The sequence below is a fragment of the Lethenteron reissneri genome, chromosome 67 (assembly GCF_015708825.2).
Source record: "Lethenteron reissneri isolate LAM-NWPU_2019-01 chromosome 67, ASM1570882v1, whole genome shotgun sequence".
NCBI classification, from domain to species: Eukaryota; Metazoa; Chordata; class Hyperoartia; order Petromyzontiformes; family Petromyzontidae; genus Lethenteron; species Lethenteron reissneri.
In genome coordinates, this window is record NC_083845.1 from 5463572 (window position 1) to 5486073 (window position 22502).

Genomic DNA, 22502 nt, shown 5'->3' on the forward strand with positions numbered 1-22502 from the left:
CTGCTGCTACTACTGCTGCTGCTGCTGTTTCTGCTGCTGCTTCTGCTGCTGCTTCTGCTGCTGCTTCTGCTGCTGCTTCTGCTGCTGCTTCTGCTGCTGCTGCTGCCGCCGCCGCCGCCGCTGCTGCTGCCGCTGCTGCGGCGGCGAGGATGACGCGGAGTGTCGCGTGACGACGGTTTACGCTCCTTGCCGAGGAAAGTGCACGGCAGCGAGCCGGGGCGAGAGGATTCTCCTGGGTATGCAAGCCGGCGGCCATTCTGCACGGCGCGAAATCCTTCACGCAAGGCGAGCGTCGCCGTGACATCGCCGTGACGTCGCCGTGACGATGTCGCCGTGACGACACCCTGACAGACCGTGACGTCGCCGTGACACGCCCCGACGTCGCCCTGATGCCATGACGTCGCCATGACAACGCCGTGACGTTGCCCTGACAGGCCATGACGTCACCGTGACTACGCCGTGACGTCGCCGTGACGTGGCCGTGACGTCGCCTCAAGATCGGAGTCTCTCGCTTACCCCAAGGGGGGACCCAGCTTAGAGCTTGCGGTGCATCCAGCGTCTGTGTAACGTGTGTGTGTCGAACTTCTTTCGCACCGTACGTGACCAACCGTGCAGGGGAAGGACAACAAACCAAACGCACAAAGCGGTTTCACAGACGCGAGTTTTCAATCTGGATTTTTAAACGCGGGCCTGCGATTAGCACGGTTGGCTACGTAGGGCGCGAAAGAAGTTCTACGCACTGCGAAGGATGCAGGGAGGGGAAGTGGAGTTTTGAGGTCGCTTGTGCCATCATTTATAAAGCATATTCTTAGGTTTTTTCGGTAAAGTCACGTAGGTAAAAAAATTAAATTAATAAAAGTAAAATAAAACAAAATTAAAAATCACGACGTTTCGGAAGCAACACAAGTCTCCGTCTTCAGGTGGAACCGTCACAGCCACGACAGCTGTATCAAGTAAATGAGAGAGTACAAGAGCTACCACTCCGTTTATATAATGGTTGAGGGGGGAAGGGCCAGGAACGGCACACTTTTTATTAATATGGTAAGGTGAGGCTTAAGACTAAGAATAGACTGCATAACAAAAAATTTTACCTACGTGACTTTACCGAAAAAACCTAAGAATATGAATCTTTGCAGTCACGAAAGCTTCAAATCTAGAATGTATAAAGCATTCCTGGGGGTCTAATCGGTGGAATATACGTGCAGAGGAAACATTTTTGTATGTTATATTGACAATTAATTAAAAGTCACTACAGCCGTGATGATGTCGAGTTCGATGGAGCAGCCTCGTTCATACAAAACGCGTTTCACAAACGTGGAGGAACCACAGGTGTGTGTGTGTGTGTACTGTACGGTGATCGTCTTTCGCACCGTACACAGCCAACCGTGATAATCGGAGGTGCGGTGGTGAGTCTGTGGGCAGTGTTGAGTCTGTGGGTAGTGTTGAGTCTGTGGGTAGTGTTGAGTCTGGGCAGTGTTGAGTCTATGGGCAGTGTTGAGTCTATGGGCAGTGTTGAGTCTATGGGCAGTGTTGAGTCTATGGGCAGTGTTGAGTCTATGGGCAGTGTTGAGTCTATGGGCAGTGTTGAGTCTATGGGCAGTGTTGAGTCTATGGGCAGTGTTGAGTCTATGGGCAGTGTTGAGTCTATGGGCAGTGTTGAGTCTGGGCAGTGTTGAGTCTATGGGCAGTGTTGAGTCTATGGGCAGTGTTGAGTCTATGGCAGTGTTGAGTCTATGGGCAGTGTTGAGTCTATGGGTAGTGTTGAGTCTATGGGCAGTGTTGAGTCTATGGGCAGTGTTGAGTATGGGCAGTGTTGAGTCTATGGGCAGTGTTGAGTCTATGGGTAGTGTTGAGTCTATGGGTAGTGTTGAGTCGGGTAGTGTTGAGTCTATGGGCAGTGTTGAGTCTATGGGTAGTGTTGAGTCTATGGGTAGTGTTGAGTCTATGGGCAGTGTTGAGTCTATGGGCAGTGTTGAGTCTATGGGAGTGTTGAGTCTATGGGTAGTGTTGAGTCTATGGGCAGTGTTGAGTCTATGGGCAGTGTTGAGTCTATGGGTAGTGTTGAGTCTATGGGTAGTGTTGAGTCTATGGGCAGTGTTGAGTCTATGGGTAGTGTTGAGTCTATGGGTAGTGTTGAGTCTATGGGTAGTGTTGAGTCTATGGGTAGTGTTGAGTAGTGGGCAGTGTTGAGTCTATGGGCAGTGTGAGTCTATGGGCAGTGTTGAGTCTGTGGGTAGTGTTGAGTCTATGGGCAGTGTTGAGTCTATGGGTAGTGTTGAGTCTATGGGTAGTGTTGAGTCTATGGGCAGTGTTGAGTCTATGGGTAGTGTTGAGTCTATGGGTAGTGTTGAGTCTATGGGTAGTGTGAGTCTATGGGTAGTGTTGAGTCTATGGGCAGTGTTGAGTCTATGGGCAGTGTTGAGTCTATGGGCAGTGTTGAGTCTATGGGTAGTGTTGAGTCTATGGGCAGTGTTGAGTCTATGGGCAGTGTTGAGTCTATGGGCAGTGTTGAGTATGGGTAGTGTTGAGTCTATGGGCAGTGTTGAGTCTATGGGCAGTGTTGAGTCTATGGGTAGTGTTGAGTCTATGGGCAGTGTTGAGTCTATGGGCAGTGTTGAGTCTATGGGCAGTGTTGAGTCTATGGGCAGTGTTGAGTCTATGGGTAGTGTTGAGTCTATGGGCAGTGTTGAGTCTATGGGCAGTGTTGAGTCTATGGGTAGTGTTGAGTCTATGGGTAGTGTTGAGTCTATGGGCAGTGTTGAGTCTATGGGCAGTGTTGAGTCTATGGGTAGTGTTGAGTCTATGGGCAGTGTTGAGTCTATGGGCAGTGTTGAGTCTATGGGTAGTGTTGAGTCTATGGGCAGTGTGAGTCTATGGGCAGTGTTGAGTCTATGGGTAGTGTTGAGTCTATGGGTAGTGTTGAGTCTATGGGCAGTGTTGAGTCTATGGGTAGTTGAGTCTATGGGTAGTGTTGAGTCTATGGGCAGTGTTGAGTCTATGGGCAGTGTGAGTCTATGGGCAGTGTTGAGTCTATGGGCAGTGTTGAGTCTGGGCAGTGTTGAGTCTATGGGCAGTGTTGAGTCTATGGGTAGTGTTGAGTCTATGGGCAGTGTTGAGTCTGGGCAGTGTTGAGTCTATGGGCAGTGTTGAGTCTATGGGCAGTGTTGAGTCTGGGCAGTGTTGAGTCTATGGGCAGTGTTGAGTCTATGGGCAGTGTTGAGTCTATGGGCAGTGTGAGTCTATGGGCAGTGTTGAGTCTATGGGCAGTGTTGAGTCTATGGGCAGTGTTGAGTCTATGGGCAGTGTTGAGTCTATGGGCAGTGTTGAGTCTATGGGCAGTGTTGAGTCTATGGGCAGTGTTGAGTCTATGGGCAGTGTTGAGTCTATGGGCAGTGTTGAGTCTATGGGTAGTGTTGAGTCTATGGGTAGTGTTGAGTCTATGGGTAGTGTTGAGTCTATGGGCAGTGTTGAGTCTGTGGGTATCACTGTATTTACGGAGAAGACATCCGATGCAAAACCACTGTCGCATTCAGTACAGAGAAGCACCATCCTTTCCCGATTTGCTCCGATTTTATATTTGTTGCATCTTTGCCGTTGCTTTTGTTTCGTAGTTTTCTGTGACCCATGTCACCCTCGCGAATGAGACTCCCATCCTGGGGGTGGCGTCTCTCTCAAGATCTCGCTCTGGTGCAACTCAAAACACGCTTGGAGATCTAACGCCCCCTACCCCCGCACTCCCCTAATTAAATACACCCTGGGTGGTCCGATGCAGAACCACCCCACGCAAATCCCGATCGCTCGCAATCCAAAACACACGGCGCATTCATCGTCAGCAACACTGTGGCTTTAAATAGACAACAAAAATATATAAATATAATCGGTGAGACTTTCGGAAACGGCCCCTCTTCACGCCACGTGAAGGGATCGTTGGCCCGTGACATCGAGGTAACAACTGCGTCACCGCCGCGCCGCATGGCCGACACAGCAGTGTTCGTCACTCAAGAGTTGGGGGATGGGGGACACACACACACACACCACCTGCAAAGGCCACCAGATGGGCCACCAGTGGCCCACGGGGCCTAGCGATGAACAACAACACCGCCAGCAACTTGGCTGGCCGGTGGCGGCGGGGGGGCGGCCCGGCCTTGCTAGTCGTCCGGCCCTCGCTCGCACAGCTCGTCGAGCGAGCGCAAGACGTGCGCCGGGTCGGCCCCGGCGGGCCTCGGCGCTCCGCCCCTCAGCAGCAGCCTGGCCCTCATGCCCACGGCGCGCGCAGCCGCGTAGTCGTTGGCCAAGTCGTCCCCGACGTGGGTGGCGAGGTGCGGCTCCTCGGCTCCCCCGGCGGCCAGGGCTGCGCGGAAGGCGCGCGGGTCGGGCTTGGCGGCGAGCGAGTCGGCGGTGAGCACGAAGAGGAAGAAGTGTCGGAGTCGGCAGCTGCGGAGGAGGGCGTCGAGGCGTCCGTCGAAGTTGGAGATGACCCCCATGGGCATGCCGAGGGCGTGGAAGTGGCGAAGGGTTCGCAGAGCGTCCGGGAACACCTGGGGGGACAGGTGTCAGGGGCGGAGTCGAGAAAGATTTGTTACGGTTTTACCGACCGGGTAAGGCCTCGCTGAGCTTTGCAGAAGCTTCTTCTTGGTTCTTTCGGTAAAGTCACGTAGAAGGGAAATAATAAAATAAATAAAACATAATAAAATAGTTCCGTTCTGCGTGACTTTAACGAAAGAACCAAGAAGATGAACCACAAAGTATATTTTTCATAAACTTATCACAGATTTCGATTTAAAGCTTTCGTGACTGCAGGGATTCATCTTCTTGGTTCTTTCGGTAAAGTCACGTGGAGTGGAAGTAATAAAATAATAAAAATAAAACATCATAAAATAATTCTCAGGTGGAGAGCAGGTCTGTCGGAAAGACAGCGTCTGAATGACGCTGTCTCCCTGACAGACCTGGTCTTCACCTGAGGACGGCTGCTTGCGTTGTGGCCGAAACGTCGTGTGAATTATTTTATAATGTTTTATTTCATTCTTTTATTATTTCCATTCTACGTGACTTTACCGAAAGAACCAAGAAGATGAATCCCTGCAGTCACGAAAACTTTAAATCGAAATTTATCTTCTTGGTTCTTTCGGTAAAGTCACGTAGAAGGGAAATAATAAAATAATAAAAATAAAACATAATACAATAATTCTCAGTGAGAATCATTTTATTACGTTTCATTTTTATTCTCAGTGAGAATTATTTTGTTTTATTTTTATTATTTTATTATTTCCCTTCTACGCGACTTTACCGAAAGAACCAAGATCAATCCCTGCAGTCACGAAAAAGCTTTCAATCGAGACGCTAACAACATCAACAACAATGCATCATCCTCACCTCCCAGTTCTTCTCGTGGGAGAAGTCTTGGTAGAGGCGGTGAGCGAGGCGGTGCAGCATCGCATCATCGCGCACGCCGCACCCGGCAAACGTGTCGCGCACCACGCCGTGCCACCATCTCTGCGACGATGACACCGACGCCGCTGCCGTCGATGCCGATGCGGCCGCGTGGCCCTGGCCGCCCCCGTAGGCCGGGCGAGCACGGGCCCAGCGCGCGTGCGTGTGCGAGAAGACGCGATCCACGGACTCGGGGTCCAACTCCCCCACGCCCAACTCCCTTGCGGCGTGGGCGTACTGCTCCCCCACCGAGTACCTGGTACGTGGGCACGGGGGGAGGAGTGAGTGAGTGGATCAAATTTCGAGGTGATTTTGCGTGACGAGGTAGGAGCTCGAGAGGCCGGGATGAAACCTCATTTGCAAGAATGGCTCTTAGTCACCAAAATTACAAAAAGCAAACACAACAACAACATTTAAAGCTTTCGCGACTGCAGGGATTCATCTTCTTGGTTCTTTCGATAAAGTCACGTAGAAAGGAAATAATAAAATAATAAAAATAAAACAATAAAATACAATTCTCACGACGTTTCGGCCACAACGCAAGCAGCCGTCCTCAGGTGAAGAACAGGTCTGTCGGAAAGACGTCATTTCAGACGCTGTCTCCCCGACAGCCCTGTTCTTCACCTGAGGACGGCTGCTTGCGTTGTGGCCGAAACGTCGTGAGAATTATATTTTATTACGTTTTATTTTTATTATTTTATTATTTCCCTTCTACGTGACTTTACCGAAAGAACCAAGAAGACCACAACAACAACAAACAACAGCAATGAAGCAAATTAGAAGCGACCCAAAAATAAAAATCATCCCGATACAAATCGGCATAAAAACAACCACGTTCCAGAAGGGATTGAAAACGGTGCAAACTTATGAAATAAATGTGCAGTCAGCAAGAATACTTGGCCGTACGTAGACCCACACCCCACGCCTACGTTGCGATGTTTGTTGCGACGTGTGAGTCCCGTACCTGACTCTCAAGATTGTGTCCTTTACATCCCAGGTGATGAGACGGCAAGCCATTGCCTGCACCTAACACACACACACAGAGACACACACACAGAGTCACACACACACACAGACACACACACACAGAGAGACACACACAGAGAGACACACACACACACAGAGACACACACACACAGAGACACACACACGCACACACAGAGACACACACACACACAGAGACACACACACGCACACACAGACACACACAGACACACACACACACGAGACACACACACACAGAGACACACACACACACGAGACACACACACACACACAGAGACACACACACACACGAGACACACACACACACACAGAGACACACACACACAGAGACTCACACACACACAGAGACTCACACACACAGCCAGAGACACACACACACACAGAGACACACACACACAGAGACTCACACACACACAGAGACACACACACACAGAGACACACACACAGCCAGAGACACACACACACAGAGACTCACACACACAGCCAGAGACTCACACACACGAGACACACACACACACACAGAGACACACACACACACCGAGACACACACAGACACAGAGACACACACACACGCACAGACACCACACACACAGACACACACACACGCACAGACACACACACACACAGAGACACACACACACACGAGACACACACACACACACACGAGACTCACACACACACACAGAGACACACACACACACACAGAGACACACACACACACAGAGAGACACACACACACAGAGACTCACACACACACAGAGACACACACACACGAGACACACACACACACACAGAGACACACACACGAGACAGACACACACACAGAGACACTCACACCACGCACAGACACACACACACACACAGAGACACACACACGCACAGACACACACACACACGAGACACACATGAGACACACACAGAGACACACACACACAGAGACACACACACACACACAGAGACACACACACACACAGAGACACACACACAGAGACACACACACACACGAGACACACACACACAGAGACACACACACACAGAGACACACACACAGAGACACACACACACACAGAGACACACACACACAGAGACACACACACACACAGAGACACACACACAGACACACACACACAGAGACACACACACACGCACAGACACACACACACAGAGACACACACACAGAGACACACACACACACGAGACACACACACCACGAGACACACACACACACAGAACACACACACACGAGACACACACACACATGAGACACACACACAGAGACACACACACACAGAGACACACACACACACACGACACACACACACAGACACACACACACGAGACACCACACACACAGAGACACACACACACAGAGACACACACACACACACGAGACACACACACACACAGACACACACACACACGAGACACACACACACACATGAGACACACACACAGAGACACACACACACAGAGACACACACACACACACACGAGACACACACCCACACAGACACACACACACACGAGACACAACAACACACACACAGAGACCACACACACACACACAGAGACACACACACACACAGAGACACACACACACAGAGACACAACACACACGAGACACACACACACAGAGACACACACACACACAGAGACACACACACACACAGACACACACACACACAGAGACACACACACACACAGAGACACACACACACACAGACACACACACACAGCCAGAGACTCACACACACACACAGAGACACACACACACACAGAGACACACACACACACAGAGACACACACACACAGAGACACACACACACACAGACACACACACACACACAGAGACACACACACAGAGACACACACACACACAGAGACACACACACACGAGACACACACACACACAGAGACACACACACACAGAGACACACACACACGAGACACACACACACACAGACACACACACACACGAGACACACACACGAGACACACACACAGAGACACACACACACACAGAGACACACACACACGAGACACACACACACACAGAGACACACACACACGCACAGACACACACACAGAGACACACACACAGACACAGAGACACACACACACAGAGACACACACACACAGAGACACACACACACACGACACACACACAAAGATCCCCGACCACCGTGTGAACTTTAACAGACCTGATAATTGTTTTTTTTACCCTTCTATCTGGCAACAAAAGTGACACCTTTTTACAAGGAGTCATGTTTGCATAGACCGCAATACCTGCAGTCGTAATACAAACAAAAGACATAACTCTGATAATGTGCACTGTCCTTGAAGTTGATTGGTCCACACCCGAGACAGCTTTCCTTAGAGCCTAGTCTCACATGGTGTTGGACCAGATGACGCCAAAAGGCGCACAACTCAAAGACAATGCACCATCAGAGTATGAGAGCTCGGGGTAAGCATTTACACTATGGGAACCTCATTTGCCAGTAAAAATATGATAATTGGTTTTTTACCCTTCTATCTGGCAACAAAACTGACACCTTTTTTTTAACAGCCCTGCCAGGGAAAGTGCTGTTCACCATCATAACAAAGTGGTATGCAGCTAACAACAAGTATAACCCGTAAAAACAAAGTTTTTCACTCTAAATCCTTAATATGCGTGGCGGCTAGAGTCCTCTCGTCCTCTGGCTTGAGATGGCTGCCACCTATGGGTCAGATGATTGTCTGCCAGCATTAAGCAATTGGTAATTTAATATTTTAATTTTTTTCCCTAAACAGTGTAAAATTTTGGAAAAAATGTTTTCACGAACATTAATTGTCACGCACAACGAGTCTGTGTGCAAAATGTCAGCTCGATTGGATCACGGGAAGTGGGTTAAAAAACCGACCGAAAGATTTGCACGGTCGTAAGCAAGCAAGCAAGCACGCAAGCAAGCAAGCAAGTACGCAAGCAAGCAAGCAAGGGAACTTAATATAAAGGATTTTTAAAAAGAGCATTCATGCATCGGTATTCTTAGGTTCTTTCGGTAAAGTCACGTAGGTAAAAAATTAAAATTAATAAAAGTTAAATAAAAATAAAATCATGACGTTTCGGAGGCAACACAAGCTTCCGTCTTCAGGTGGAAGCTTGTGTTGCCTCCGAAACGTCGTGATTTTTATTTTATTTTTATTAATTTTAATTTTTTACCTACGTGACTTTACCGAAAAAACCTAAGAATATGAATCCTTGCAGTCACGAAAGCTTCAAATCTAGAATTATGCATCGGTGTTCATCTCCTGTTCCGAGCCATTTGGTAAAAATGTCCACGTCCCTTTAGTAGAGACAGGCCAACCCATGAAACCACGCTGGACTTTCCAAAATACAGGGGTGATGATTTTTAAATCATTTATATTAAGTTCACTTGCTTGCGTGCTTGCTTGCTTACGACCGTGCAAATCTTTCGGTCATTTTTTAACCCACTTCCCGTGATCCAATCGAGCTGACATTTTTCACACAGACTCGTTGTGCGTGACAATTTATTTTCGTGAAATTTTTTTTCCAAAATTTTACACTTTTTAGGAAACAAAAAATTATATGTAATTACCAATTGCTTAATGGTGGCAGGCAATCATCTGACCCATAGGTGGCAGCCATCTCAAGCCAGAGGACGAGAGGACTCTAGCCGCCACGCATATAAAGGATTTATAGTGAAAAACTTTGTTTTTACGGGTTAATTTTTTTTCAATGGGATGGATGATGGGGCTGGGTCAACCATCCTCCTGCCCACCCCCGAGGATTTGAATTCGCGATATTCCGACCGCTGAGCGGCGTAAGCATCGGCCACGATCAACCCAAGCCCAGTCCAGGATTAAATTAGTGTGGGGCCTGTAGCATATGTTATAAAGAGACCCTAATAATAATAAGTATAACCCGTAAAAACAAAGTTTTTCACTCTAAATCCTTTATATGCGTGGCGGCTCGAGTCCTCTCATCCTCTGGCTTGAGATGGCTGCCACCTATGGGTCAGATGATTGCTTGGCACCATTAAGCAATTGGTAATTACATATAATTTTTTGTTCCTAAAAAGTGTAAAATTTTGGAAATGTTTTTTCACGAACATTAATTGTCTCGCACAACAAGTCTGTGTGCAAAATGTCAGCTCGATTGGATCACGGGAAGTGGGTTAAGAAACGACCGAAAGATTTGCACGGTCGTAAGCAAGCAAGCAAGCACGCAAGCAAGCAAGCAAGCGAACTTAATATAAAGGATTTAATAAAAAAAAAACACAAATATTAAAACACGTAACTTTTAAAACTTGCACAGTAAAAAAATTGTATTTTTTCATTTGCTATGCAGCCAGAAAACACGACAAATCAATAACCTTAAACACCCAGTCGTTCATAAAAGTTGAAGGCGGTATAGTACTATAGCAATAGAGCAAGTGCAAGAATCACTGATCCGGAATTGATAGCTTGAAAGCATTTAACGCGGGGCCCTTGAAAGTGCGGGGCACGTAGCTACATATGTAGCTACTTTTGCTGCTAGGATAATCCCAAGCCACGATCATTTTATTATTTTATATTACTAGGTCAGGCCCTGTAGATACCTTGGCACACCAAATGATAGTTCGTCATCGTGGACATTTATAGCAGCTGTGAAACTCTCTCTGAACGCGTGACGTTGATTAGAAATGTGGAGGGAGAAAAACCGGAAGACCCGGAGAAAAATCCACGCGATCACGGGAAGAGAGAGAAGCAGACTCCAAATATACAGCAGCAGGCGTCAGGGTCACGATGGAACCCACGACCTCCTGCATACCAGGCGAGGTAGTTAACATCTCCTAGCCACCGTGATGATGATGAGAGACACACAAACTCCAAATATACAGCAGCAGGTGTCAGGGTCGGGATCAAACCCACGACCTCCTGTACACCAGGCGAGGTAGTTAACATCTCCTAGCCACCGTGATGATGATGAGAGACGCAAACTCCAAATACACAGCAGCAGGCGTCTAGATCGGGATCAAACCGACGACCTCCTGTACACCAGGCGAGGTAGTTAACATCTCCTAGCCACCGTGATGATGATGAGAGACACAAACTCCAACTATACAGCAGCAGGCGTCAGGATCGATCCCACGACCTCCTGCACACCAGGCGAGGTAGTCAACATCTCCTAGCCACTGTGATGATGACAGGAGGCTCAGGGAGGTGGGAAGGGAGCGAGATTTAAGAAACCGGCTACTTTTGGACCAATTTATCATTCAAACACCGTGGCAGCGTTACGACGATTGGGGGAGGGGGAGGTTCACAGTTGCCGATGATCGTGATGCGTTTATTTCTTTCTTTTCAAAACACCGCTCAACGTTTTGTTGTTAAAGGTTAGATCGCGTACGTCTGTGTCAGCTAATCACGATCGCCCCCCTTCCCCCCAAATCATTTATTACGAATCTTGGTCGCGAAAGCCTACTTGTGAGATGTTTTACCGCGTGTCTTGAGACTCTAAAATGTTTAATTTGTTTAGTTTTACTGCAAAACTTCGCTACATACAAGCCACGCGTGTTTCGCACTGTAGCACTACTGTACCTGTTGGCAGAAACCCACGTGTGCCGCCTAGCCCCGCCCCCCCCCCCCCCAGGAATCGATTCGTGTGAATTTTTATTTATGTCATTCGATTCCCATTCACTCACTACGTACCTTCCGAATCGATTCTCAAGTTGTTAGGGGTATCGTTTGCGTGTTGAGTCAATGATGGAATCGTTTGCGTGTTAAGCGCTAACCTGGAATCGTTTGCGCGTTAGGTTAATAAGAATCGTTTGTGCGTGTTCAGCCAATGGGAATTATCTTTCATGCAAAAGGAATCGTTGAGTGTTGAGTCAATAGGAATCGTTTGTGTGTTAAACCAATTGGGGAATCGTTTGAGTGTGAGTCAATAAGAATCGTCTGTGTGTTAAGCCAATGGGAAATCGACAAACGCGATCAAGCGCTCAGGAATCGAATCGCATTTCGCAAATCAAAGTGAACGCGGTAACCGATCAGCGATGATCCGCAGGCGACCGACGCGGCTGGAGTTGAAGCTGGAGGATCTGGAGGAGTTCGAGGCCGTGAAGAAGGAAATCGAGGTTCGAGTCCTGGTCCCGGTGTCTCCCTTCTCTAACTACTTCCCTCCCGGGGTTGCGTGGGTCGCTGTAACGCGTTTTTCTCGAGGAGGGGTCTTGAGGCCTAGTTGCCCCGCCGGGCATAGTTCAGCTTTCCCGGTAGCGAATCTAGGCGAGAAGGGCCTCGGGGTCTTGAGGCCTAGTCGCCTCGCCGGGCATAGTTTACCTTTCCCGGTAGGGAATCTAGGCGAGAAGGACCTCGGGGTCTAGGCAAGAACGATCTCGTGGTCTTGAGGCCTAGTTGCCTCGCCGGGCATAGTTCACCTTTCCCGGTAGCGAATCTAGGCGAGAACGGTCTCGGGGTCTTGAGGCCTAGTTGCCTCGCCGGGCACAGTTCACCTTTCCCGGTAGGGAATCTAGGCGAGAACGGTCTCGGGGTCTTGAGGCCTAGTCGCCTCGCCGGGCATAGTTCACCTTTCCCGGTAGCGAATCTAGGCGAGAACGACCTCGGGGTCTTGAGGCCTAGTCGCCTCGCCGGGCATAGTTCACCTTTCCCGGTAGCGAATCTAGGCGAGAAGGGCCTCGGGGTCTTGAGGCCTAGTTGCCTCGCCGGGCATAGTTCACCTTTCCCGGTAGCGAATCTAGGCAAGAACGGTCTCGGTGTCTTGAGGCCTAGTTGCCTCGCCGGGCATAGTTCACCTTTCCCGGTAGGGAATCTAGGCAAGAACGACCTCGTGGTCTTGAGGCCTAGTTGCCTCGCCGGGCATAGTTCACCTTTCCCGGTAGCGAATCTAGGCGAGAAGGGCCTCGGGGTCTTGAGGCCTAGTTGTCTCGCCGGGCATAGTTCACCTTTCCCGGTAGCGAATCTAGGCAAGAACGGTCTCGGTGTCTTGAGGCCTAGTTGCCTCGCCGGGCATAGTTCACCTTTCCCGGTAGGGAATCTAGGCAAGAACGACCTCGTGGTCTTGAGGCCTAGTTGCCTCGCCGGGCATAGTTCACCTTTCCCGGTAGCGAATCTAGGCGAGAAGGGCCTCGGGGTCTTGAGGCCTAGTTGTCTCGCCGGGCATAGTTCACCTTTCCCGGTAGCGAATCTAGGCGAGAACGGCCTCGGGGTCTTGAGGCCTAGTCGCTTCGCCGGGCATAGTTCACCTTTCCCGGTAGCGAATCTAGGCGAGAACGATCACAACGATGTAAGGTTAATACGTCGTTATAACTTTAACACGCAGTAGGCTTTCACGACCAATATCATCTATTGATGTTTTTTTTGTGTGCCAGATCGCGTAAATATAAATGTGTCGTTAAATCCGCCACCACCCGACACGGCCAATTAGTAAGGTTTTTCACGAAAACAGAACGTGCCAATTCGTTACTAGTACAGCACTAGTGTATATGTGTAGTAGTGTGTAGTGTAGTAGTTTATAGTGTAGTAGTGTATAGTGTAGTAGTGTATAGTGTAGTAGTGTATAGTGTAGTAGTGTATAGTGTAGTAGTGTATAGTGTAGTGTATACTGTAGTAGTGTATAGTGTAGTGTATACTGTAGTAGTATATAGTGTAGTGTAGTGTCTACTGTAGTAGTATATAGTGTAGTGTAGTGTCTACTGTAGTAGTATATAGTGTAGTATATAGTGTAGTGTATACTGTAGTAGTATGTAGTGTAGTATCTAGTGTAGTGTATAGTATACTAGTACAGCACACCGGTGTGTTGGAGAGCAAATCCACAACATTTACAATCGGAGTACGACGTTTCGCCAGTAATTACAACCAGCTTCATCATCGGGCGGACAGCCAAACGGCTGTGGACGTTGTTATAAGTGAATTGTCTTTTACGTATTCTTGGTTCTTTCGGTGAAGTCACATAGATGAAGCCCGCTTGTGTTGCGATCGAAACGTCTTGGGTTTTTTGCTCTTATTTAAAATTTAATTTTTATTTTATTTTCTATCAACGTGACTTTACCGAAAGAACCAAGAAAATGAATTTCTGCAGTCACGAAAGTTTTAAGTCAAATTCTACGTAGTTTTTATTTTAATAAAAAAATATATCTAACCTTGGTCAACACACTTTTTCTGGCATAAGGTATTCAAACGGTTTTAAGGTAATTTTGGGGTGCTGATTCCAAATCTAGCATAAGTTTTTGTCTATCACATCAGGTTTTTGAGATATCAAATATTGCATTTTCAATATAAACTGCGGAAGAAAAATATTAAATTAATGTGGATATCTACATAAAATGATATTATAAACACACCATCCTAAAAATACAGCGCCATATTTTAACACTAAAGCAGTCACTGACTCGCAACAACTTGCAATCATAAGTGACAGTTAATTTCGGGTAAAATCAATGAAAATGGGGTATGCTGATAGCATAAAAATGAGATGTGATAGAGCAAATCTGAGATCAGATTTGGAATCGGCACCCTGAAACTAGTCTAAAACAGCTGCAAAAGTCCAGGCCAGAAAAAAATGTTTTTTTTTGTTGACCAGTGTAATCGGCTGATGGCCCAAACCCTTCACGTCTCGTGTATTCCTCCCCGCCGGTGGGGTCCAGGCTCGCAGGGAGCGCCTTGACACGTCGGCGGGAGGCGCCGAAACTCCGACGACGTCGCGAGACGCGAGGCAGAAGTCGTTCAACGAGCGGATCGGTTACAACCCCCTGCCCAAGGCGGCGGCGCCGCTCGACAGCACGCTGTGACGACAGCACGCTGTGACGACAGCGGATGTGACGACAGCACGCTGTGACGACAGTGGCTGTGACGACAGCACGCTGTGACGACAGCACGCTGTGACGACAGCACGCTGTGACGACAGCGGATGTGACGACAGCACGCTGTGACGACAGCACGCTGTGACGACAGTGGATGTGACGACAGCACGCTGTGACGACAGCACGCTGTGACGACAGCGGATGTGACGACAGCACGCTGTGACGACAGTGGCTGTGACGACAGCACGCTGTGACGACAGCACGCTGTGACGACAGCACGCTGTGACGACAGTGGATGTGACGACAGCACGCTGTAACGACAGCGAATGTGACGACAGCACGCTGTGACGACAGCACGCTGTGACGACAGCGGATGTGACGACAGCACGCTGTGACGACAGCACGCCGTGACGACAGTGGCTGTGACGGCGGCGGCGCACGCGGTCACGACCGTCGACGCAGTTGGGAGATTCTCACACCTGTCACAACACCCCCCCCCCCCACTTATTAGTGTCCCACCTTGTTACTGACCAGTTCAGACTTTACTGGTCACCCCCCCTTGCCCCTTTTAAATCTCAACGTTCATCCTACAAAGTCCCATCACGAGGGAGAAACACAAATCGACAATCACCACTACACTCACTACTACACTCACCACTACACTCACAACCCCTTATCAGTGTCCCACCTTGTTACAGACCAGTTCAGATTTTACTGGTCACCCCCCTTGCCACTTTTAAATCTCAACGTTCATCCTACAAAGTCCCATCACGAGGGAGAAACACAAACAAATAGACAAGCAAAAGTTGTTGGCCGTATTGAAACGGCTGTACGCCGTTTGGACCTGAAAACCCCAGTTTTCCCTGCACAAGAATACGGGGTAAACCGTGTGGGTTGATGCGGTATGACATCTTTCGCGTCGTCTTCCACAAGTCGCGCGCTGCTGTGACGACTTCCCCGTCTCTCGCCATCAAGGAGTCGTTGTCTTCACAACCTTCTACGAGGCGCAGAAAACTGGAGCAACAATGGCTACATTTCGATTTAAAGCTTTCGTGACTGCAGGGATTCATCTTCTTGGTTCTTTCGGTAAAGTCACGTAGAATGGAAGTAATAATTTATATTATATTATTTTATTATTTCCCTTCTACGTGACTTTACTGAAAGAACCAAGAATACGCAAAAATCAGTTCGAAAGAAATTCGTTTTGAAAGAAATGACGAGCTTGCGAGAACTTAAATTTCGATTTAAAGCTTTCGTGACTGCAGATTCATATTCTTGGTTCTTTCGGTAAAGTCACGTAGAAGGGAAATAATAAAATAATAAAAATAAAACAATAAAATGATTCTCACGACGTTTCGGCCACAACGCAAGCTGTCTCCTCGACAGACCTGTTCTCCACCTGAGGACGGCTGCTTGCGTTGTGGCCGAAACGTCGTGAGAATTATTTTATTATGTTTTATTTTTATTATTTTATTATTTCCATTCTACGTGACTTTACCGAAAGAACCAAGAAGACAACAATGGCTATTTTGCAAATACGCAATCGCGTTTCGTATGCAAAGAGCTGAAAACACAAATGGCATCGTGGTGGCTAGGAGATGTTTAACTCCCTCGCCTGGTGTATACGGGAGGTCGTGGGTTCAATCCCGACCCTGACGCCTGCTGTATATTTGGACTCTGCGTGTCTTGTTTATCGTCATCACGGTGGCTAGGAGATGTTGACTACGTCGCCTGGTATGCAGGAGGTCGTGGGTTCAATCCCGACCCTGACGCCTGCTGTATATTTGGAATTTGCGTCTCTCATCGTCATCACGGTGGCTAGGAGATGTTGACTACGTCGCCTGATATATCGAGGAGAGCGTGGGTTCAAGCCCGACGCCTGCTGCTGTATATTTGGAGTTTGTGTCTCTCTCGCCCCGTGGTAACGTAGATTTTTTTTCCGTGCCCTCTGGTTTTTTCCCCCCGCCACTTTTAGAATCTAACGTCACGCGTTTTCGAGTATTTGGCCGCTGTTATAAGGAGGCGGGGGGAAGTGGCGGGCGGTGGGCGTTGACTGTGATCCAACAAAATAAAGTAACGTAAACGCGAATGTCTGTGCCTCACTGCTTGCTGCATCGATCACCGTCAGTGGGCAACACAAGCAGCTGATCGCAACTCCTGGCGGCACACAGTCCACCAAGCCACCGCCTTCTTAGAAGATACCCGCAGGGCCCGAATGGAGGACAAAAGGAGGAGGAGGATGAACCATGATCCCTCAGCACCCATCCCAGATCAGACCTATACTTGCAGCTGTTGTGGCAGGACCTGCTTGTCCCACATAGGCCTCTTCAGCCACCAGCGTGCCTGCAGAAGACGTGGATGTCCTTCCTAGATCTTCGTTCGCGAAGCCAAGCCATGATGATGATGATGATCATACGTTGTCTTCTTTTCTGAGCAGCAATCTATATGCGTGGTTGCGTCTGAAGTCCGCCCCCCCCCCCTGTATGTCTGCCTATTCACCGCCTATTAACGCTGCATGGTCAGCAAAAAGCGGTGACCGTTTAGCCTCTTGTATTCCAACGCCTTCCACCAAAGGGCTTTCAGCTCTGTGCTGCAGATCCGGTTAAAATAGTCCAGAATATCCAGAGGAGAGGTTTTTGTTTTTGTAGATTGCGTTAATATAAATGTGTTGTTAAACCTGCCACCACCTGACAGTCCATTAGTAGAATAAATTCACATCACTCAGCTCTCCAGCCCTTCTGGAATATGGTTAAAACTCCCATTATCTCTCTATCCCTTCTAGAACATCACTAGAATTCGCATCACTCAGCTCTCCAGCCCTTCTTGAAAATTATTAGAATTCCCATTATCTCTCTAGCCCTTCTAAAACATCACTAGAATTCACATCACTCCGCTCTCCAGCCCTTCTTGAAAATGATTAGAATTCCCATTATCTCTCTAGCCCTTCTAAAACATCACTATAATTCACATCACTCAGCTCTCTAACCCTTCTAGAACATCACTAGAATTCACATCACTCAGCTCTCTATCTCTTCTAGAACATCACTAGAATTCACATCACTCAGCTCTCTATCCCTTCTAGAACATCACTAGAATTCACATCACTCAGCTCTATATCCCTTCTAGAACATCACTAGAATTCACATTATCTCTCTATCCCTTCTAGAACATCACTAGAATTCACATTATCTCTATCCCTTCTAGAACTTCACTAGAATTCACATCACTCAGCTCTCTATCCCTTCTAGAACATCACTAGAATTCACATCACTCAGCTCTCTATCCCTTCTAGAACATCACTAGAATTCACATCACTCAGCTCTCTATCCCTTCTAGAACATCACTAGAATTCACATCACTCAGCTCTCTATCCCTTCTAGAACATCACTAGAATTCACATCACTCAGCTCTCTATCCCTTCTAGAACATCACTAGAATTCACATCACTCAGCTCTCTAGCCCTTCTGGAATATCACTAGAATTCACATCACTCAGCTCTCTATCCCTTCTAGAACATCACTAGAATTCACATCACTCAGCTCTCTATCCCTTCTCGAACATCACTAGAATTCACATCACTCAGCTCTCTATCCCTTCTCGAACATCACTAGAATTCACATCACTCAGCTCTCTATCCCTTCTAGAACATCACTAGAATTCACATCACTCAGCTCTCTATCCCTTCTAGAACATCACTAGAATTCACATCACTCAGCTCTCTAGCCCTTCTAGAACATCACTAGAATTCACATCACTCAGCTCTCTAGCCCTTCAAGAACGTGGTTAAAATTCCCATTATCTCTCTAGCCCTTCGAGAACATCACTAGAATTCACATCACTCAGCTCTCTAGCCCTTCAAGAACGTGGTTAAAACTCCCATTATCTCTCTATCCCTTCTAGAACATCACTAGAATTCGCATCACTCTGCTCTCCAGCCCTTCTTGAAAATGATTAGAATTCCCATTATCTCTCTAGCCCTTCTAAAACATCACTATAATTCACATCACTCAGCTCTCTATCCCTTCTAGAACATCACTAGAATTCACATCACTCAGCTCTCTAGCCCTTCTAGAACATCACTATAATTCACATCACTCAGCTCTCTAGCCCTTCAAGAACGTGGTTAAAATTCCCATTATCTCTCTAGCCCTTCGAGAACATCACTAGAATTCACATCACTCAGCTCTCTAACCCTTCTAGAACATCACTAGAATTCACATCACTCAGCTCTCTATCCCTTCTAGAACATCACTAGAATTCACATCACTCAGCTCTATATCCCTTCTAGAACATCACTAGAATTCACATTATCTCTCTATCCCTTCTAGAACATCACTAGAATTCACATTATCTCTTTATCCCTTCTAGAACTTCACTAGAATTCACATCACTCAGCTCTCTATCCCTTCTAGAACATCACTAGAATTCACATCACTCAGCTCTCTATCTCTTCTAGAACATCACTAGAATTCACATCACTTAGCTCTCTATCCCTTCTAGAACATCACTAGAATTCACATCACTCAGCTCTCTATCCCTTCTAGAACATCACTAGAATTCACATCACTCAGCTCTCTATCCCTTCTAGAACATCACTAGAATTCACATCACTCAGCTCTCTATCCCTTCTAGAACATCACTAGAATTCACATCACTCAGCTCTCTATCCCTTCTAGAACATCACTAGAATTCACATCACTCAGCTCTCTATCCCTTCTAGAATATCACTAGAATTCACATTATCTCTCTATCCCTTCTAGAACATCACTAGAATTCACATTATCTCCCTATCCCTTCTAGAACATCACTAGAATTCACATCACTCAGCTCTCTATCCCTTCTAGAACATCACTAGAATCCACAAAGTCACGTAGAAGGGAAATAATAAAATAAAAGCATTTAATGTTTTATTATTTTATTATTTCCCTTCTAAAGTAAAGTCACGTAGAAGGAAAATAATAAAATAATAAAAATAAAGCATTTTATGTTTTATTACTTTTTTTTATTAGAAGGGAAATAATAAAATAATAAAAATAAAGCATTTTATGTTTTATTACTTTTTTTATTTCCCTTCTACGTGACTTTACAGAAAAGTCACGTAGGATGGAAATAATAAAATAATAAAAAATTAAACATAATAAAATACAATTCTCACGACGTTTCGGCCAGCAGACTCTGTCTTCTCGACAGACCTGTTCTTCACCTGAGGACGGCTGCTTGCGTTGTGGCCGAAACGTCGTGAGAATAATTTTATTATGTTTTATTTTTATTATTTTATTATTTCCCTTCTACGTCACTTTACCGAAAGAACCAAGAAGATGAATCCCTGTCATTTTTACGTGTTTGTTTCTGTGACGTTCTGACCTCCCCCTCCTCCCCCCATGGCCCCCTTACTGGACAATCTGTTGCAAAGAGCTTCATAGCTCATCGGATTCCCTCCACCCGGTAATACATAAATAAATAGGCGGGGTGGGGCTAGGCGGAGGGTGGGGCTAGGTGAGGGGTGGGTGGGGCTAGGTGGGGGTGGGTGGGGCTAGGTGGGGGGTGGGTGGGGCTAGGCGGGGGGTGGGTGGGGCTAGGTGGGGGGTGGGTGGGGCTAGGTGGGGGTGGGTGGGGCTAGGCGAGGGTGGGTGGGGCTAGGCGAGGGTGGGTGGGGCTAGGCGAGGGTGGGTGGGGCTAGGCGGGGTGGGTGGGTGGGGCTAGGCGAGGGTGGGTGGGGCTAGGCGGGGGGTGGGTGGGTGGGGCTAGGCGGGGGGTGGGTGGGGCTAGGCGGGGTGGGTGGGTGGGGCTAGGCGGGGTGGGTGGGGCTAGGCGAGGGTGGGTGGGTGGGGCTAGGCGGGGGGTGGGTGGGGCTAGGCGAGAGTGGGTGGGGCTAGGCGAGGGTGGGTGGGGCTAGGCGGGGGGTGGGTGGGGCTAGTGGGGGTGGGTGGGGCTAGGTGGGGGTGGGTGGGGCTAGGCGGGGGTGGGGCTAGGTGGGGGTGGGTGGGGCTAGGCGAGGGTGGGTGGGGCTAGGCGGGGGGTGGGTGGGGCTAGGCGGGGGTGGGTGGGGCTAGGCGAGGGTGGGTGGGTGGGGCTAGGTGGGGGTGGGTGGGGCTAGGCGGGGGTGGGTGGGTGGGGCTAGGCGAGAGTGGGTGGGTGGGGCTAGGTGGGGGTGGGTGGGGCTAGGCGAGGGTGGGTGGGTGGGGCTAGGTGGGGGTGGGTGGGGCTAGGCGAGGGTGGGTGGGTGGGGCTAGGCGAGAGTGGGTGGGTGGGGCTAGGTGGGGGTGGGTGGGGCTAGGCGAGGGTGGGTGGGTGGGGCTAGGTGGGGGTGGGGCTAGGCGAGGGTGGGTGGGTGGGGCTAGGCGAGAGTGGGTGGGTGGGGCTAGGTGGGGGTGGGTGGGGCTAGGCGAGGGTGGGTGGGTGGGGCTAGGTGGGGGTGGGTGGGGCTAGGCGAGGGTGGGTGGGTGGGGCTAGGCGAGGGTGGGTGGGGCTAGGCGGGGGGTGGGTGGGTGGGGCTAGGCGGGTGGGTGGGTGGGGCTAGGTGGGGGGTGGGTGGGGCTAGGCGGAGGGTGGGTGGGGCTAGGCGAGAGTGGGTGGGGCTAGGCGGGGGGTGGGTGGGGCTAGGCGGAGGGTGGGTGGGGCTAGGCGAGAGTGGGTGGGGCTAGGCGGAGGGTGGGTGGGGCTAGGCGAGGGTGGGTGGGGCTAGGCGAGGGTGGGTGGGGCTAGGCGGGGGGTGGGTGGGGCTAGGCGAGGGTGGGTGGGGCTAGGTGGGGGGTGGGTGGGGCTAGGTGGGGGGTGGGTGGGGCTAGGCGGGGGGTGGGTGGGGCTAGGCGAGGGTGGGTGGGGCTAGGTGGGGGTGGGTGGGGCTAGGTGGGGGGTGGGTGGGGCTAGGCGGGGGGGTGGGTGGGGCTAGGCGAGGGTGGGTGGGGCTAGGTGGGGGGTGGGTGGGGCTAGGTGGGGGGTGGGTGGGGCTAGGTGGGGGGTGGGTGGGGCTAGGCGGGGGGTGGGTGGGGCTAGGCGGGGGGTGGGTGGGGGCTAGGCGAGGGTGGGTAGGGCTAGGCGGAGGGTGGGGCTAGGCGGGGGGTGGGTGGGGCTAGGCGAGGGTGGGTGGGGCTAGGCGGAGGGTGGGGCTAGGCGGGGGGTGGGTGGGGCTAGGCGGGGGGTGGGTGGGGCTAGGTGGGGGGTGGGTGGGGCTAGGCGAGGGTGGGTGGGGCTAGGCGGGGGGTGGGTGGGGCTAGGCGGAGGGTGGGTGGGGCTAGGCGAGGGTGGGTGGGGCTAGGCGGGGGGTGGGTG

At 49.6% G+C, this 22502-nt stretch overlaps 2 protein-coding genes across 3 annotated transcripts; one reads left to right on the forward strand and one right to left on the reverse strand.

Annotated features, from left to right (window-relative positions):
* Positions 1–3829: 3829 nt before the first annotated feature.
* Positions 3830–12030, reverse strand: HDHD3 (haloacid dehalogenase like hydrolase domain containing 3). 2 transcript variants are annotated; one of them, XM_061578787.1, is made up of 4 exons: positions 12013–12030; positions 6395–6456; positions 5374–5686; positions 3830–4538 (listed from the first exon to the last, which is right to left on the reverse strand). In XM_061578787.1, the coding sequence occupies exons 2-4, from the start codon at positions 6445–6447 to the stop codon at positions 4149–4151; spliced, it is 756 nt and encodes a 251-aa protein (XP_061434771.1). In that variant the 5' UTR covers positions 6448–6456; positions 12013–12030; the 3' UTR covers positions 3830–4148. The 2 variants fall into 2 exon arrangements, with proteins under 2 accessions (XP_061434771.1, XP_061434770.1); XM_061578786.1 differs by having other exon boundaries at positions 11897–12013.
* Positions 12031–12410: 380 nt separating this feature from the next.
* On the forward strand, positions 12411–17319 carry CDC26 (cell division cycle 26). The gene is made up of 2 exons (XM_061578798.1): positions 12411–12548; positions 15075–17319. Exons 1-2 carry the CDS (start codon positions 12468–12470, stop codon positions 15216–15218), a joined length of 225 nt encoding a protein of 74 aa, XP_061434782.1. The 5' UTR covers positions 12411–12467; the 3' UTR covers positions 15219–17319.
* The last annotated feature ends 5183 nt before the right edge of the window (positions 17320–22502 follow it).